The sequence below is a fragment of the Cinclus cinclus genome, chromosome 3 (assembly GCF_963662255.1).
Source record: "Cinclus cinclus chromosome 3, bCinCin1.1, whole genome shotgun sequence".
NCBI lineage: Eukaryota > Metazoa > Chordata > Aves > Passeriformes > Cinclidae > Cinclus > Cinclus cinclus.
The window spans coordinates 63641915-63661659 of NC_085048.1; the positions used below are offsets into that span (position 1 = coordinate 63641915).

The window sequence follows — 19745 nt, forward strand, 5'->3', positions numbered from 1 at the left end:
AACAAGAATGTCTTTTGTTTATACCCATAAAACTTCCCTCGAGAACTCCGTTTAACTTTAGGCATTGTGGCAACTTCTGAACTTTTTGCTTACCTAAAAAAACTCCATCTCTTAAAAGATGCCTCTTCTCATGCTACAGAGTTACTGCCTAGCACAGGGGCTGCAGAAACCCTCCTTTGTACGCTGAACAAAGTTACTGTATGAATTACACAGACATCTTGTATGAATTACATACATGTTCACAGATGTGGTTATACAAGCACTCCTCACAAAGCTCAACTGCTGCCTTCAAAAGCTCAGGCAGGCAGAGGTTGCAACATATGTCTTGTGTTTTAGAAGGCAAGCAAAGTGGCTGCATTTTTCTTCAGGTAATTTGATAACCACATCACGCACATACACACCAGCAGACCATGGATGATATCTGCATTACTGCACGTGGCCCTCAAGAGGTTAATAAGCTGCAGCAATCAATGGCTGCCTTCTTTCTCCCAACACAGCTCCTCCAGTTACTCTGATCTTCTCGCCTTAAATTGATCTATGGCTCACTACACACCAACCTCTGTTATTTCAGGAAAAGACTTTTCCTGCACTGGGAACTGCTACCAGTTTTATTTCACATTTCTTTCCCACTGCTGCGCTAGCACGTGCCCACAGGCAGCATGAATATAAAAATGATGGAGGTTATGCTAACAATGGTTAACATCCAGAAATGATCACATAAATCAAATTTGGACAAGGATGTACTTAACTCTGCATCAGACATTCATTACATTGTTACTGTTCTTTCAAAGTAAACAAACTGTGTTATGCATTCAAATAAAGCCTCTGAGTTTTTCTTCACGGTACTGGCTTTTGTTATTATATTGCATCTCAGCATACAATAAAAACAGGTCACCCAGCAGCATGAGTGGATAAAAAAGGATTTATTCATTTTTAAAAATGAACTGATTCAGAAAAGGGATTTTTTTTCCTTCTTTTTGAAAAGATGCAGAAAAAATCAGGTCCTCAAGCAGCTGCCTTTGACTCATACAATTTATATACCCTTTCCTCTTCTGAGGGTGCAAAGGCACATACACAGCCACTTTATACAGAGCCACTGTATGCCTGAAGAGCCAGGCAAAGTGCTGGGATATCTGGAAGATAAGGTGAGAGGGTGAGTCCTGCAATCTAAGGTCTGGACAGTCTGCAAACTGCGAGGACTCTGGGAAACAATTTGTCTCTGGTCTTAAAATTTTCTGCACTGGTTCCTGGCTTGAGAGCTAGTTAGAAAACTTCTCTTTGTGAGCCTGATAGGTATGTAATTGACTGAGGAGGAATAACTGGTGTTTGTCCTTTTTTTTGCATGTAAAACTATGCCATGCATTTAGATCACCTTTACTGAAGTCTTGTTTGACATATTCACTGCATGCTTGGTGGCTGAATTTTTCTTACACAGGAGAGTGCATAACATTGGTGACAGAAAAAAACTGCTGTGCCTTCCTAGTATCTTCTTAGATTACAGATTTATCATAGTGTCCAGCAGCATTGGTACAGGTAGCTGAACTAATACAGGTGATGTAAAAATTAATAACAAACTTAATGTTTTATATTTGAATTTTGGAGAAAGCACTTGTCAACTAGAAGAACAGAAAACCTCTTCTCTCTGCCGGGTCTAAGCGTTCTGGGTATGTTTCACCTTGTAGTCCAAATAGCCTTCAGAAGGAAAACACTGAAGTTTTGAAGAAAGGCCTGAGAAAATGCACAAACCACCACAAGCCCATGTGGAAGGACTGTCACTTAAAAGCTTTCAGTCTAGTATAGAAGGACCAAGGAGCTCTGATGAATACTCCAGTTTTAAGTCTCATCTGTGCAAGAAACTAACTGGCTGGTGTAAGAGAGTAACAAACAGGATTGATTCAAATATGGTAAGATTGTGTCAGTTTTATCTTTTGAATATACACTGATCACTGTAACTAAGAAGACTGAGATGAAGACCTTGCACTATATCATACCTACAGATAAAAAAGTATTGTACTGAAGTCTTGTAAATGCAGAAATCCTCATGAGGCTTCCTCAGAATATATGGAATTCAAAAAAAGTTGTGTTATAAAAACTTTGTTTTTACTTGCTTCTATAAAGTCTAAAATATTCTTTATTCCTTGACTTCCAATCAAATTAGTTTTTAGAGATCAAGTGCTCTTTGTTAGTTGCCATTGTTCATATAGGTTGCAAACGCATTATTTCTCTTTAGAGGAGTAAGCTTTTTTTCAGTTTGGAAGAAGCTGTGAGAAAGAGAGGGACCCTGAACACATCAGAGAAAAGCACAAAATTAGAAGGATAGAAAAGAACTTTAAAATTCTGCTTCTGAGTAAAAGTTTTGTTCTGCAACCATGTGCACAAGTGCACCAAACCAATGCAAAGCCCTGTTTACAGAGGAGGTACTCATGCTTCTCTGGTTAGTGTGAGAGGTTCTGAGAAACCACCTTTCTAGGTGACCTGGCTTTGGAGCTTCCTCTTCTTTGAACATCACTTGAAGTGATGGTGGCTTGTACCAGATGAGTTTCCAACTCATAAAGTTTCTGAAAAATTGTTGGCATCTTGAAGAACACCAGTCATGCAGTTTCCTCCCCATCCCAAAATACATTCTTTTTGATACTGTTTGAAAGAGAATACAGAATTTAAGAATTATGCTGATAATCCCATTAATATATGGAATAATCCTATTACAAAAAATTTGGGAGACATTAGGGCTTCAAAGACCACTTAAGTAACAGAATATTAGCCATGATAACAGAAGAAGGAAGAGGAATAGATTAAATCCAAATTTAAGATTAATTAGATGTGTTTCTTATCACAGTTTGAAGTCTTAATTTGGGTTATCACTCATCTTAATGCAAACAAACATTTTGGCATCTTTTTATTAAGCCTCCTCCAAGTTCTAAGTAAATGTTATTTTCTGTTTTGTCACAATCGCATTATCATTTCATTATGAACCTTTGCTTTCCCACTTCAGTTTTTGTACAGCAGCCAGGACCTTTCCTTCCTAAAACTGTGAATGTTCTATAGCTGATTACAGTTTCTCCAACAGGAAACAGTGTATCCCCTCCTCCTTCACTCCCCTTGAGAAAAAAACAACATAACCTGTAATAACAGCAAACCCAACTTTCATTTATCATTTTAATGATCCCTTCTCCTTGTTCTTTCTTTTCCTCTTGTCATTTGGAAAGTATACTCAGTGTTATCTTCAGTACATCCTTTCCCTTTTCTAATCAAGGAAGAGAAGGTGAGGTGGCAGAATGGGTCACACAAAATTTGGCAACTTTTAAAGGGACATCTTCAATTAATTGAATCACAAGTCTGTACTAAAAGAATAAGTTACAAATCTGTGTAACAGGTCAGTGTTCACTAAGACGTTGTGTGTGAAGCGCATGTAATTTTTTGTTTGTTTTGCTTGCTTTTCTTTGTCTTGAGACTTCCTGAAGCATTCATAACCCTAAATGATGCATTTTGTTAGCATATTAGGGCATGTGCATCTATCAGTTTTACATTCTGGCTTTAATTTTTCTGCAGATGTGGCATTAAAGCTAAACAAGGAACATGAATGGCAGGAAGTAGATTATACTTTTCAAACAATCTCTGTTATTAAATTTTGCACACAACAACACTTAGAAAAATACAAAATTGCAAACTCTTCCTCTAAAAACACCCCCTTGCTATTATTTGATGAGAAGGGTGAACTGTATTGACTTCCAATGACAGGAAGAATTTTTTAATATAGCAAGGAGTTAATGGAAAAGAGAACAATCTGCACTGAAATATTAGGAGGATTCCAAGTTCTCTTTCTTGAATAGGTAACTGATAGCAAGGCCACAGGCAGACCAGTTCTGGAAATGTTCATCCAATTCAAACAAGCCAACTGGATTAAGAAGCCTATGTGTCTTAGGGATGTTGATGAGTATCTTTTGGATAGGCTTATCCATGAGGAACTAGGGGAGATACTACATAGAAATAATTCAGACCTCATAAGATTTCTCCCTTTCTAATTTAAAAGCCATCTGGAACTTTGGACTCATCTCCACAGGCTGGGCTGGGATCTCAGTAATCCAGTCAGCCCTTGAAACTTCCTCACAAGACTTTTAGTGTCCTAATTTAACCTAGGTCAGAAATATCTAAAAAGGCATCTCTCACTCCCACTTCTTTTTCTTGCCAAAGGCAACAAAACAAGGCACTTAACCAAACTCTTTTTAACCTCACTCAGTTGGGTTCGGGTTACTTGATGGTTCAGTTTTGGGTTGGTGGCTGCGGTTAAGTTTTATTTTCCCTGGAGACGGGCCCTACCTGAAAGCCCTGGAGTGTTCAAAATTCGAACCCAAAAATGAATGTAAATTTTACAATAGACCCTTCTGTGGACAGGCAGAAATCACAGATTCAAATGCCCACAGACTTTGATTCTTTGAGATGGAGACATTTTCATGACTTCATATCTTCCCTTACTAATCCTGACAACACGTTTCATTTCTCCAATACCTAATTCATCACATGCCTGCAAAGGATGTGATGAATTCACTTTATTTGCAAACAAATTGAAAACGAGAGTATTTTGCTTGATTCAGATCAGACAGCAAATCAAGGATGGAGACAGAACGTTACCTAATACTACCATTTATCACCATCTGGAGTACAAAGTATAGAATCTGTAATAAATTAATTTGCCAAGCTAAGCTTAAAGCAGGTGGGGTTCTTTTGGACGCAACTTCTGCCTGCACAAAAACATCAAGATCCTAAGTAACACAGAGACATACCTTTGGAATGTCTACAGACATGTTTTGACATTTTACATATTCTCAGATCCCACTCTGTGTTCCTGTTGTGCAAGGCGTAAGAAAACAGATATCTCTCTGGGTAACACCATTTGGGTACAGAGACTCCAATTTGCAGGTCACATATAGAAATACTGAAGTGAAAACTGAAGAAGTGAATTAAATATAGTCAATTAAAGGCTAATAATTTTGTCATTTGCAAGCCAAAATTTAATCCACATAAAAGCTTAGCATAAACAAGATGGGAACTGGAGAATTTAAGTCTTAAGAACCTTGTTCTCTTCCGACTTGCTTGACAAGCATGTTTGTAAATAACAAGTTACTTATCTCAGCTGTAAACTATGTTATTTTGTTACTCTACTTGATTGAACCTGGCAGTGAAACAAAGTATCTAACATAACTGCAGTTGGGTGAGGTCTTGCTTACTGCTGCATGTTTACCTACAAGTCCAGATTTATCACAAGGAATTCCCTCAAACTTTGAGTTAAGGCAACGACAAAGTATACTGTCACAGTCACCAAAAAACTCATAATGAGATAATGAAATCCTTTTAAATCAATGCATATTAGTCATTGGTGGGATCTGCTTCAATGACTCACTGAGCAACTTTGTGAATCAGAGAACTAAATTATTGCTTACCATAGCTATGCTCCTTTATTCCTCAAATCCAAACTACACTCTGCTAACAGGAAAATTGGATTAATTTTCACAGCAGAAGTGTTTTGAATTCTAAATTATTACCCTGCAAATATTCAGTTTAACTCCTTTTCTCTCCTGTGAACACAGTAAGTTTCATTCAATTCACTGAAGCACGGAAGAAATGAGCTGCCAACATCATTTTCAACCAGCACCAGGTTCAGTTTCAAGCTTGAGCTACCGAGTTCGGAGTCAAAATTTTCTAAAATTCGTGAGGTTTTGTTTGGAATTAATTGAAGAGAGAACTCTCCCCCTATTTTCCTATGCAAAATTAGTATCTCTTATTTTAGGAGTTTGCGAAGTCTGATATTGGTTCATTAAGCCTCCTAGTGAACGGGGAGCCTCAAGTCTGTCATGAGTGGCTTATTTTTCTCTGGGGGATGTCAGGAGCCACTGGGAGAAGGTGGCTTGGCTGCCCTATCAGGACAGAAGGAGGGTTGGTGGACTTGCCCCCAGTGGGTCTCTGCACCAGGCTGACAACAAGCAGCGGCTGCCACAACTTCCCCACATGGGAGGAGCTGCTACATGGCTTTCCCTCAAGCTTCTGACTCGCTGCCATCAACACAGAACAGAATCTGGTAAGTCACACAGGTCTCCACAAGCTGAAGGACTAACTCTATGGGCTGGGGCAAACATTCACTCCTCAGAAAACAGAAACAAGGAGTTCTTGGTGACACAGGGGTATTTTATGTTCAATTTGGTATTCCGGAGTTATCTTAATAGTCCCCAAACCCACCAGTGCCACTTTGCCTAGGAAAGCTTGCACCAAGACAGAGAAAAGACAGGAAGACACTAAAGCCCTGCATCCCCCCTAGACAGGATTCTGAAAAATCCTCACGGTCCTGACAGCCTGGCAAAGACAAGGTGAAGCAACACTAGATTTATATAGATATACACTGCAGAGAGTCACTGGAGGAATGAGTAGATGGCATCACAGACTCAAACAGCAAGAAGCCAACATTAATCCAGTTGGCTTTGATCAGGGCTACAGAAGATCCCATTTTCAGAGTGTAGGAAGTTTTCCTACCCAAAAAGACCTCATGGTGTCTTAAGTTACACAGTCTTTTACTGTAGGACTCCAGAAAAAACAGAATATGTGGTTTACTCAGCGTTAACCCTTAACAGACTAACTTGACTGAATCTGCAAGTACACTAAAAAAAAGTTAGATGTAAGTAACCTTTAGTCTGACATTAAATATCAATGCCCTGGTTTTTTTTTTGCATATGAATTTACATAATGGATGTCAACTCTGTTCAAGAATGAGCTTCAGTGTTTTCCCTTACTTTAAAACAAGGCTGGTACTGTATTTCAGATGTGAGATGGAACAATTGCTATTTAAGCTCAGTTTGTTAGTGAGAAGATGGAGTAATGTTTATGCTGCATTTGTTTATGACCTCTGAGGATATTTACTAAAAAATTTCCTCTGCCTCTTCCCTCCCTCACTCTAATATCTTTCTGTATACAGTTGATGCCTGCCAGTTACTGCCCCCAAACAAATGCAACATGCGACAAAATTTTACTGCAAATATTAGTTGGGTACTTTTCAAGAAAGTGTGCAGTAGTGACATTTATACATACTTCTTTTTGATAGGATGTGCCGTACCGTGTTTTTTGCTGCTTATGTGCTTATGTTTTTTGCTACTTCCGCACAGCAGAAATGGATTTAACAGGCAGATGTAGATGAACAAATATTACAAAAGCTTGTTTATTTCCTAGCAAAACACATCTGCATGCTCTGACACTGAGCATCTTAATTTACTCGTAGGTCACCAAGTGAGCCAGGCCCAATGCACTTGCCAGCTATGAAATCAGTAGTCAAGTATCTAGAAATCTCACTTCGTTTTGCACTGAAAAATTATGGCAACACTACTCTTTAGAGAGAAAATGGCAAATATATAAAGAACTAAAAACCATGGGAAATCAAAAATTAGGATCACTGCTTTCCTTTACAGAGATCATGATCAGCCATACAGACTTATTTCAGATTATGGAAAAGCAGTAAAACGAGTAAGCTGGAGGTCTCAGTGACAGAGAGCATGGGAGCATAGAACCCCAGATGCTCAACCCTGCTGGACCAGAGGTGCACACACAAAGAGGTACCATTTTTAGGTTCAGCAGTTACTTTTAGCGGGGTTAAAAGGAGTGCCCTGCTCCGAGCATGATCAGAGGCTGAGTATTCACCAGAGTATCCCTCACCATGGATATCTCCTTACAAAGCCCACGGACAGCACCAGCATTTCCCAGAAACTGGCAGGATCTGGACGATGGCAGGATTCATGTACAGGGGCTAAAAGTGAAAGCCTTATTGCCAGGAAAAAAAAAAAAGAAATCATTCTTTTGTTCCTCCTTTTCCACGGATAAGGAAACTGAAAAGTTTTCAGTTTCTTTACTCGTGGAGAAGGAAAAATACAAAAATGGAATTTTCCATAATGTGTATGTATTCAGAATAAAAAGGAAATAATTAATTTAGTGACATTTGAACATGAATATATATTCACTTCTTCTTCATGAATAAAAAGAACTTTATTTTCTCTCAGTCTTTATAAGGGCATGCATGATCAGTGATATTTCCAGCTAGCCTACACCTGATTTTTCTTCATGCTATTCATTGGCAAGTCAGAACTAAATTGTCCTCAAAACTCTGTTCAACCAGTAAGTTATTCCCTTTGCCCTGGGAAAAGTGATGGAAAAACTGGAAAACTGATGGATGCATCTTACCCCTTATGTCTTTCTTCCTCAGTCATAGCAAGCTCTCTGATGGACTTACAACCCAGAAAACACCTTTCATCAGCAAGACTGATAGCAGCACGTTGCTGGGTGTCAGTAACTCTGCCAGCATGGGTGAATGTAGCCCATGCTGCAGAGATCCCAATCCCTCCCCTCCCCAGCTCCTCTTCACTCCTGACTCCAAGTCAGCTTTCCTGCTTTGCTTCCTCCCTGCTCCCCTCCCCGCTTCCTTCTCCTTTCTCCTTCCCCAGGCACCCAGACAAGGAGGTACAAAGAGGAGAGAATTCAAACTTTGGTTTGACAATTGCTCTTTGATGAAAAGCACAATCTCTTGAAACATGACAATGTCAGCACTGAAAGTGTCAGAGTTCCAGTCTGTTTTGATGAAGACAGAGAATAATAGTTTATCCAAAGGTTGCCTGTGGAGTACACAAGGACACATTGAAATCTGCCTATGTCTGAACACTTAAGTTAACACAGCATCCAGGTTGGGTGTTACAGGGCCCAAGACTAAGTGGTCACTGTTTTATTTTATTTTATTTTTACACACTTGCTAATGGGTTTGCATCAGTATAGAGAATCCATTAGGTGAAAAAAACCCCGACAGGGTCTCAATTTGTTTTTACTTTTTTTATATTTACTGTCCTTTTTTTACAACAGTGGCAAAATAACTTCAATCAAAATGAGGTTAAGATTATTTTTAACAGATGTTCACTGTTGGCCTGACCCAAAATCCACTGACGTCAATGAGAAGACTCCATGGGGCTTTGGATTAGGTTCTAATTGTTGGAAAAATTAATGTTATTGTAAACCACTGGTCAGTGCTGTCACATGCTCCCCTTCTGTGCCAATTCTATATGACCGGATAACAGCTTCACATAAATCTGTTCCAACTGTTGTCTAAGAGGCTAAAGGACACAGAGGTTTATCTTTTTAATTCTGAACTGCCCCTGCTCCTTCCCTAGCACACACTATGGCCCTACTGTATTTACATTTGACAGATTGAACATTATGGACTATTCATACAAACAAAATATTTCACAGCCAGATACTGAGTGGAAATAATGGAATTAATGCTGACTGTGTGAAGACAGCTGAGCTACAGATATGTATGAAATGAGATTGTTTGGTTCATATACTTTCAATAGAGATTTTTATTTGTTTTTATTTAAATACAGACCTGAAAGAAGGGTTGAACTTACTGTTAAGAAGACGGAAGTCTATAAATGGGTAGGAGCCACGGCGCTCGGAGACAACCCCTGTCTGACCTCTCACCCGTGCATCTCCTGCAAAACACAAAATCCCCAGAGACATTAGAAGGGGCAGCTGCCTGTCTCTGCTGTTTTGATCTAGGTCTATTTTTTAATACAAAGTGACGACATTACACTCCTCCAGTGGGAAAACTAAGGTCCAAAAAATCATCTCCCATGACATCCCTGGGTAATTGGGTAAAGTGGTACAGCTGATCCTCTTATCAGAACCAAGACACAAAAAACTCTTCACTGCTGGCTGGAATTAAACCACATTATCCTATTGAACAACTTCTTGCCCAGCAAGTAGACTCTCATTACATCACAAAAAGTGCCAACATCTGCTTTTATTTTCTCAGGCAAGAACAGGTAGGACTATGTCACGGCTTCACATGCAAAGGTCCCAGTCCTCAACTAGGCCCACAATCGAAATGACCTCCACAATTGTGGGACTGGTCTCAAAATCATTATCTGATGAAAAAGTCCCCCCCAAAAAGCATGAAGATGTTTTTGCATTTAGGTGGGTGGTTTGTCTGTTTGTTTGTTTGTTTGTTTTTGTTCTGCTTTCTGCTCTTTGAGCACTCTGGAAAATGCAAGCCTTCTCCTCAAACATTGCAGCTGTTTTATGCAAGTGAAAACTTGATGTTCTCAGGTAAGCATTACTCTGGAGCAGCAGTTTGTGTATTTCAAGATGATGAAGTGCAAACACAAAACTAAGAATTAGTACTGCTGTGCACTAGATCCTGACTTACCATGTAATATTGATGAAATAGGCCAAATTAATTTAAGGAGAAAAAAGCTCCTCAAGATGAGTAAGAGCTCCAAAACCTATATCCACGTAGGCAGAAAGCAGTGGTAAAGCAGATGTCATTCTTCTGTTTCTGTAATTTTAACTATCTTGTAGTGCAATGCAATTGTTTCTTTACAGACAATTAACAAGACCAAAATATTAAAAATTCTTAGGTAAAATGAAGTTTGGAGATTTTGAGGATCTAGTTAGAGCACTCTAGTTCTTCACCATACTAATTCCTCTTCTATAAAAACAGAGACCGCAGTGTTGAAAGCATACCCACTGCACATCCTTACACAGCTCACACTGTAGTCCTCTCAAAGTTTGCAATAAAGTATGAATTTTTAGTTAGTCTGAATTGCATTTCCTCTGGGATACAAATATAGCATCTGACTAATCTAAACAACAATAATTTCAGAATTTGGCTGCTAGTGCTAGCTTCTACTGCTTGTGTTTAAAAACAAGAAAACACCTTTTAGCATAAAAGAAGGACCTAGTTAAATGCTGCTTGTATTTTTTTTTTTATATATCTAATGTTCACTTAAAGTGTGCTTACAATTATGTTTAAGGGAAGAAAGCCAAGTAGAATTATTAAGTTAAATATTTGAGGTGGAGAAAAACTTCCGTGCCCTCTAGGGGTCCTTAGAGATACGAAAGACACAAGAGAGCGCGTGCAAATTAAGAATATTTCAAACACAGTCACTTTTGATTATAAATATATATCTAGGTTCTCTAACCCTTACTTTCACTTTGATTTTTTTGTTCCCAGAGAGAGAACATGTGTTCCCTGTTCTCGGCTCCTGCTTGCCAACCACCCTAAGGAACCAGTCCAAAACAACTCAAGCTGTTGTTGACCCCACTTACCCCTCCTGATAGCAGGGGCAGGAGGTGCAAACCTCTACCTGCTCTTCAGCTGTTCCACTTCAAAGGCACGGTAATGCCATGGGTCTACCTTCATCAGCAGCTTAAAATTACATGCAATGTAATTGTGGCAATGAAGGTATATGAACCCACCGCCCCCATGATCCTTGCATTGAAGAGTAGAAGGGTGGAGCAAATAGCTGGAGAGTTTGTAAAACACCAATGCAAGATTCATTGGCACCCACAAGTCAGAGCCGATGAAGCAGCACCCAGACTTAAAAGCAGTGCTCTCTGCCACAGGTAACCCCATCAGATTGGCTCACGTGTGCAGAAAGAGTAAGAATGGCAAGCATATGGTGCACATTATATAAACTCAAAAAAATCAGGCAGGCTTGAGCCTGCTACTAATACAGGCATCAGCAAATTAAGAACGGGTGTGAATTCAGAGCATGTCTTGACCGACACTTTTGTTTTTCTGCAGGCACCAATAAATTAACAGGAATCTGCATGTAATCCCCTGCATTACACACTGATAAACATGCCACTTGTGACTGTATCAGCAGAGACATTCACAAAGAAAAAAAGAGAGAAATCCGGATTCCAAAAATCTGAATAAAACACTCAAAGTCTATGATACTATAAAACCAGCAAGACTGATATTTTTCCTAGGCATAAATAATATGCCTATATAAAATCAAAGGAGGTACCATAGCACTAGAGAAAATCATATACAGTCATGTATCAAAAAGATTGCTAAACTCTGATCTCAATAGTATGACCCGAAATTTTGAGGAATATAACACTACAGGTAGGTAGACAACTGTAACACCAAAGAAAACACAAGGTGGGCTTACCAAAAGTAGACCATACAAGATACTTAATTACCTCAAATAAAATAGCTAACTGTTAGACAAAGGTAAAAGAAAGCAATACTATAGTGCAATCAACCATATGGACGTCGTTAAACATACAAGAGAAGGCAAGAGATGAGTACAAGAACTGAAGACTAAAAACAAGAAGATAATATGGTGCATTGAAAAGAAAACTTCGCCTGGGAACAGTTACTCCATGATCTCTATGATATTTAGAAAATTTATGCTGGGAATGGTCCTAAAGAATTTTTATTGATGACCTTGACACAGAAGTGTATTACTGATACTTGAGGATAACACAGTGCTGGGAGATACCAGGTATTAACAGCTACAGTTATTTTAAGTTCACTGCTGCTGTCACCTTTTCTGTCCCAACTGCTCTGTGGCCCAAATACCTGGATGTTCCTGGTAGCCCAACTTCCTCCCATGGTGCTGCTGTCTCATATAAAGCTACAGACTAGCCAATTTAGATGCTTATGTACACTATTCAAAGCTATTTCAGCAAAGAGAGGGAAAGCAATGGAGCTATGGATACAACTAGTAAGAAATGTGAATAAGTTTCATTGAGCCAGCAAAGCCCAGGAACTGAAGTCATGACAAGTTAGTGATGACTCCAATTGGCTATTTGTGCAATTTTACATTTTTTACAGACAATATAATTTTGGGCTATCTGTAGCACTATAGGAATCTGTATGCAGAATAAATCTTCATCCCTGCTGACTTAGGAAAAGCCACTAAAATCTTTATACTCCTATATGATTATTAACTTTATCCTGAGGGAAGGCAAGTTTCTGATGAGTCAAAGATGTTATCAAATAGCTCTACCTCATGAATCTGTTATTTCAAAATACTTCACCAGGTGCCACCTAGTCTCTCTCTACATCATTAGAGAAAGATTAGTTAGGAAGTGGTGGTCGGCTAAAACGACCACACCTCCCTTTCTCCATTTTTTCTTGGCTCACATATTTGGAAAATATTTATGTACTTCTCTATTACTTTTAATGACAGCTAAGTACACTCAACTGAGAGACTAAAAACAGGGAATGCACCAGATATACAACTTATCACATGGATTTTAATTTCCAAGAAGTAAGGGCTTTTCATGGCAACACACTCAATGTTACCTTTTTGCTTTGGCAGATGACTTTGAGGCTGACTTTCATCAGTCCACCAGACTTTTACATCTCTTTGTCTCCACCTTAAAAATCAGGCTAAGCAGTCATTCTGACAATTTCTGCAATTAGCAGTTTTAGAAAAATAATCCTTTTTAGAGAAAAAGGAAGGAATTCTGTGGTAATGAGGCAGGAAATTTTGACAGCTCATTGTATTCCCAAATGAAACAAGCAGGGCGAAGGGAAATGGTCAGGGTACAGGTTCTCCTTGACTGCTTTGGGTTGAAGATGCAAGGCTGGAACATTTGCAGCAGCAAACACCAGGGGCTGCACCCTCACTGGTGCCAAGCAGCCACAAGAGGTTCCAGCAGGGACATCTCCCAAGGGCTGCTGTGCTCTTGAATTTTACTCTGTCTTTGTTAAAACAGACAAGAACACAAACCAAATAAACCAAAGCAACCTATATAAGGAGCGAGAGTTGTGAATGACATGTATGACAGATCACAGGCCCAAGAAAATCAGCTACAGGGCAGGAACCACAGCACTACTGCAGCCATAGCATCAAGGGCACTTCAAGACGGTTCAGAAGGGTTAAGAAAAAAATGAGGCAGCTCTTAACTGCCTTTCACATCTGGAGGAAAGAGCCATCTGCACCGAGGAAAACAACTTCTACAAGACTGGCCTGAAACAGCATGCGATTCAATTTCACTGAGCAAGCACAACAAATTAGGAGAAAAAATAGGGCCATAGATGTGACAAAACAACAGAGTAGCTTCATCCAGCCTAAGTTAGGATGAACCACCAAATTACTGATTCTATTTAGTACAGAGCTCCATGTGGCAAATTGGGAATACCACAGCAAATTCACAAGAGTTTACAAGTATTTATTCCAGTCAAGCTTTCTTACAATCTTCATTCCAGTATTTCTTAAGTTGACTGCTCAGGGTACATACTGCAGTGGCTGACAACTTTTCAAGGAAAAGCAAGCAGCAGTAGTAAGGCCTCTTATGGACTCCGTGGAGCCCATGGCTCCTCCACTATTCCAGTTATGAAAAGGCTTGGGATTTCTGACCTGAAGGAAGAGGACCCAATGATGTTTTAAGCATCAATCTGGTTTTAGTGGAAAGCTTTCTAAAAGAGAGAAGTGCTGCTCTGTAAAAGCAGCAAACTCAAATGAAAAGTTACGGTAAAAGTGAGTACCAGAATTACTGGAATTATATTTTTATTTGAAGAGATCTAACGCTTGGCTTGTTCATGGTGATTCATGTTGGTTTGGATTATTTTCATTCTGTTGTATTAGTGCTATAAATGTAACAGTAAATTCTTTTTTGTAGAAGACATTTTATAAAGATTTCTCATGTGCATCAGATCTTCTGAACAAAACCATTTCCTCTGAACAGACAGAGACTGATTTAAGGGTTAAAGACTCAGGATAGCTGCCCTTTGCAGCAGGAGGTAGAGCAGCCACCTCACTTCATTCGTTGGTAAGCACTCAATTTTTAAGCATGTAAACATTCCAAAATGTAAGGTTTTCCATGCTGTATGCTGCATGGTTCTACTATTTATGCTAGTAGTCCTAATGAGCTCATAAGTATTGATTTCATCCTATGTATTGTGCAGATTTGTTTCAAAATGCCCTGCAAAGGAGAGTAATTGTTGGTACCCCCTTTTTACAAAAAGAGGATAAAATGATGATGTAAAAACTGTAATTCAGTTTTATAAATTTTTTTTTTATATATAAAAAATCACCAAATTTTCCTTGTAGCGGTCCTACCCTCTGAATGAATTGTTTTTATTTATTTATTACTAGTCATTTACTTAAAGTTCAGCTACTAAAAATTCCTTTTCCAGCTGCAGATGAGATATTTCACACATCCTGTTTTCTTAGTATTTTGAAGTGAATGCTGATTCTTATGTTCAACAAAACTACTGGGACTGCTTTACTGTACCTGCCAGCTCTAATTTCTGCCCTCCTTTACAGACCAAAATCCACATTGCAGCTGTATCTTAACTTCCCAAACAGTACTATCACCACTTCTTGTGCCGATCAGTAAAATGTAAGAAACAGAAGTTGACAATATGTTCATAGAACCCTTCTCAGTGCTGGAATTCTCCCAGTATTTCTTACCCGAATAGAGAGGAAGACCCTAGGATCCACAGGCATATCTTTAACAGCCATTGTCCATTCTGACAAATGAGCAAGTTAAATGAGTGTTTTACAGACACTCTAGAAACCTTCTCTTTAACCGTATCATATGACACCAGTGACTCTGGAGAAAAGACTGAACTGACACATCTTGAGGCAAAGCTCTTCGAACATGGAGACTGTGCACAAAGGTCTTGCAGACAAGTGAAAACCAAGAGGATGAGAAAACTGCCATAGAGAACCAGATAACAGCTGTCTTCTGAAACTCAGATATTGAAGCAGCAGACACATTTCCCTCTTCACAGACCTGTTTGTTCTTGCATGAGCAAATGTAGAGCCTGCAACACTAACATCTGACTGAAAAAGAGGCCAGAGTCGACTGGACAGACATCAACTCCCCACCGTGTGAGCTAACAAAGGTAGGTTTCCAAAATGTCAATGTATTATATTGCACTGGCAATTCTTTCACTTGTTTTTGATTTTGATAATGGGCTATGAATTATTGCCTTAAGGTCAAACGTATTTCACACACTTGTAGATCTAAATGAGTGGAGAGAAGTAGGTGCCTCCGCCCAGTGACTAATGCTTTAAAAAGATTTTCAAAGACCCATGTTTCTGACTTTGATGCAGATGGATTCTAAGACCCTTCCTTTCCTAAATTAGGTGCCATGATTATAAGTAGAGCATGGGGACGGAAGAATCCAAGACCTCACCCAGAAGGATTGTATTCAGAAAACTGGGACCACACCAAACCCCTTACCTGTGAGTACGCCTTTGACTGTGATTATCCCTGTGACTATTTGCTAACAAACAGAACAGATACATACACCTTTAGTTCACACCAATGTAGGCACACCCTCAAAACATGTACCTACTGTGTACACTCGTACAGTGTAATATTATCCCACAGCTCAGTTAAACAAAAAACAGCACTTTTTATGCCAACAGCCATTGGAGTACGGCTCTGGATAAAACAATAACTTATCTCTTTGATTCTACTGAATTATATCTATTTCCTTTCAGTATTTTCTAGATGAAATATTTGTAATTGTAAATTATATTGCATAAATTATTATATTTATTTAATAGTTTATATAAAAGTTTACATGAAGTGCTAAACCACAGGATACAAAGACAGAGAGGGAGCATAATAATGGGCAATTTGCACAGCCTGCTTAATTATGAACTTTTCCTTTTGAAGACATAGGAGATTCAGATATAGGAAGGAGCTTGACAGTACAAATTTTGCAAAATTCAGCCAATGGCTTTCATATGCAGCAGATAGAAAGACAAGTGTTGTTATCTAGCAGGAAAGGATAGGGAGTTATTAAACTAAAACCTGGACACAGGTCTTGAAATAAAGAATCCAACAAGAGAGAAGGGAGACCTGTATAAATACAGCATTTTAAGTGCAGAAGACAGAATTCCTCTATCACCACCTCCATATTTGAAAGGCATGGTTTAGACAACCATCTTGACTTCAGCAAATATTTTCCTTGCAATGTATTGTAAAGAGCAAGTCATCTATCTAGAAGGGCTGAAGTCACTAGTAAGAGAGGAAAAGGAAAGCCTGGGTGAACAGCTGCATATGACTGATAGTCTCACTTGAGAGTCTCACTGCGGTGATCCCAAATGGAAGCAATATGGCTGGTTTCAGGCTTACCATACTGCTGCTGCTCAGCAGGGTTGGAGCAGTAATACAGGTCCTGGGACACTCTGAAGCAGACAGGATCCTCTTAGTAACGTGGATATAACCATTCCAAGTTCTGATGCTAGGAACCACCTGCTTGTATCTTGAGTTTTGTATGGTGTTACTGGTGGGGCATTTCTGTCTCCAAACAGTGACCACTGACTTTACAGGAAAAGTGGATATTAATATGGATAGGGAACTGCACTTCTTGATAATCTTACCTTCCTCAATGGTTTGACAGCTTGTAAACTTCTCTGCATTAGAGGACAGGAGCCACACCAGCAGAATCAGGTTCTTTGCATAGCTATCACTGCTATTACTGTAGAGCCCTGCTGGCAAGTGGCAAAACTTACTGGTTTTCCTAAAAATGAAATTGAATTGTAACAAACACCTGAAAAACTAAAGGATACATCCAGCAATGTTAAGAGCTGTAATGAAAGTAATAACAGCTACGGCATAGTCTTAGCAACAGGTAGTAGGCTGCATTACCATGGCAACCTTGAACATAATATCCTACTGTCATGCTACTCCCATCCCTCTCCCAAATAAATTACAGCATAAATAAAAGAACATTATTACTTATTCAATTCAATTTTTTTATTCTAGTCTTTAGCTAGACTCTGAGCTACTGAAAAAAAGAAAGCATTAATAACAAACTTCTAAGACATCTACACTCCCAATTCCAAGTCATTAGGCTTTCATTTTGTATAAAAGAAAAAGCACAAAAGGTCTGTTTTTTCTAAGACCAATGCCAAAAAAGAGGTATAGAATTCAAATCTCTATGCACAGTGCAATAGGTGAAGCTACTTCTGTTGTCATTCCCCAAAGATAAGGATTTTCTTCTCTCATGAATACATCAAAACCCCAAATCATTCCAAACATAAATTACATTTTCTTAACTGTAATAACATTCTAGATTTAGATACTCTTTCAGAGACCCTTTTGTATTTGCCTGTGTATTATAACTTCAAACTGAATTCTTTCAAACATTTACATCTTATTATATGAATTTGTGATTTGAACATTGACAATTCTTTAAATGCTTTTACTGTGAGAACACAATTGGACTTCTTGAATCCATCAGTGAGGGTTTTGCAGTTGAAAAACAGAAAGCTAAGCTAATCATTGAGCATTTATTCAACCAAGTCTGCCTTACTGCTCTGCATTCTCATTTCTAACCCAGCAATAATATTTGTTAAGGGATCTCTTAAAGTAACTTTTTATTTTTTGTTCTACAAGTTCTTCAAGAACTTATATGTAAGTATGCATCCATAATGGGTTGCAATGACTGAGCCACAAGGTATCATTCTCATTTTTGGCTAAGGCACTCTTATGTTGGCAAGCAGAAAACAGTTGATATTACAATCAATGTAAATCTAGCAGAGCCATTGCTTAAATTTTTATAAATTATATATAATTAATTTATGTAAAATAAAAATTGGTAAAATTACATAAATATTAATGGAAAAAATGCTGCTTATTCCAAAGTGGAATAGAGCAAATGGAACTTCTTTTTTTTTTTTTTAACGTTCAATAATTGGGTATTCATATTTTTTGTTTCTGAGAAAGAAAGGACATGACTGGAAATAACATGCAGGATGATAATCATAAGCCCTGAGCTCATTTCCTGGTTTCTTACGGAACAAACTGTTTTCTTTCCATGCTTCAGCTTTCCACTTGTGTGTTTTGTTTGTTCTGAGCAGACAGTGAGCTCTCTAAGGCAGGGCCTCAGCAGCTCAACAGTGTTTTTTACCTGCAGTTCTGGTCCTGGTTTCTACATTACCACAGTTCAAACTAATTATCTCTGCTTTTTTTACAACCAACAGTTAAGTTAGACAATACAATAGAAAATGAATGCAGAGGGGTTTACTTGCACCATTAAATCAAAATTTGCTTTCAACTCTTTAACGCGACACTTAAGAAAATTTCCCTCTATTTCTACAGCTTTGCCCACAAGATTTCTCCACCCTCTCTTTCCCATTAAACTACAACAGACACATGTTTAAAACCATAAGTAGTAATACAGCAATTGCCACTGACTACTTTCAAAACACCTAACATTAGCCAAAACCTCAAGACTATCAACAGTTTCACAGAATGGCAGCCTGTGGAGCCAAGCAGGAAAAGCACAAGACCCTCTGAATTTGCTCCCCTCTGATTTTGTGCTGAAATTGCACAGCTGCCATTTGCCTCACACAAGGGGACTGAATCTCTGCTGATTCAGTCTGTCTCACCATATCTAATGTATGGTGCTCGCACAACCCTTTAAGGTGCATCAGTACAAAGCCAACGTTGGAGATGAGTGAGACACAATAAACTTAATTTGTCTCAATCTTGTGCATTAAGCACAGGATAATTCTTCCTTGTCTGTCTGCATGTTCTTCATCTCATCTTTTCTGACTCTGTTCTGCATCATATATATATATATATATATATATATATATACACGCATATGCATGTATCCCTCTCTCTAATGTGACCCTTCTTCCTCGCCTTCAACTCAGCAGTGATTCAGCCTCCCCTGTGATTCAGCTCACTGCCCTCTCCTGAGGCTGGAGTACTATGCAGTGGTCTAACAACCAGCCTAGCAGCACTGGCCACTTACTCTTCCCCACAGGGCTACCCCAAGGGTCATTATGGCTAGAGAGAACAATGACAGGGAGGAGGAGAAGGAAGCGCTGAGGACTGGCTTGGCAGCATAGGGAGCTGCCTGTTACATCTTGCAGGAGAAAATTTTACTCACCACCTGAAGCTTTGCTCTGATTAAAAGCTTCATCTACATGGGAGACTGAAGGAACAAA

General features: G+C 38.8%; 1 protein-coding gene across 1 annotated transcript in view; it reads right to left on the reverse strand.

Moving 5' to 3' along the window:
* The window catches only part of PDE7B (phosphodiesterase 7B), a 78020-nt gene that overhangs the window by 24661 nt on the left and 33614 nt on the right, over nt 1–19745 (reverse strand). The window contains exon 2 of the mRNA XM_062488925.1: nt 9426–9509. Coding sequence (XP_062344909.1) covers nt 9426–9509 — 84 coding nt within the window. The remainder of the gene's footprint in view (nt 1–9425; nt 9510–19745) is intronic.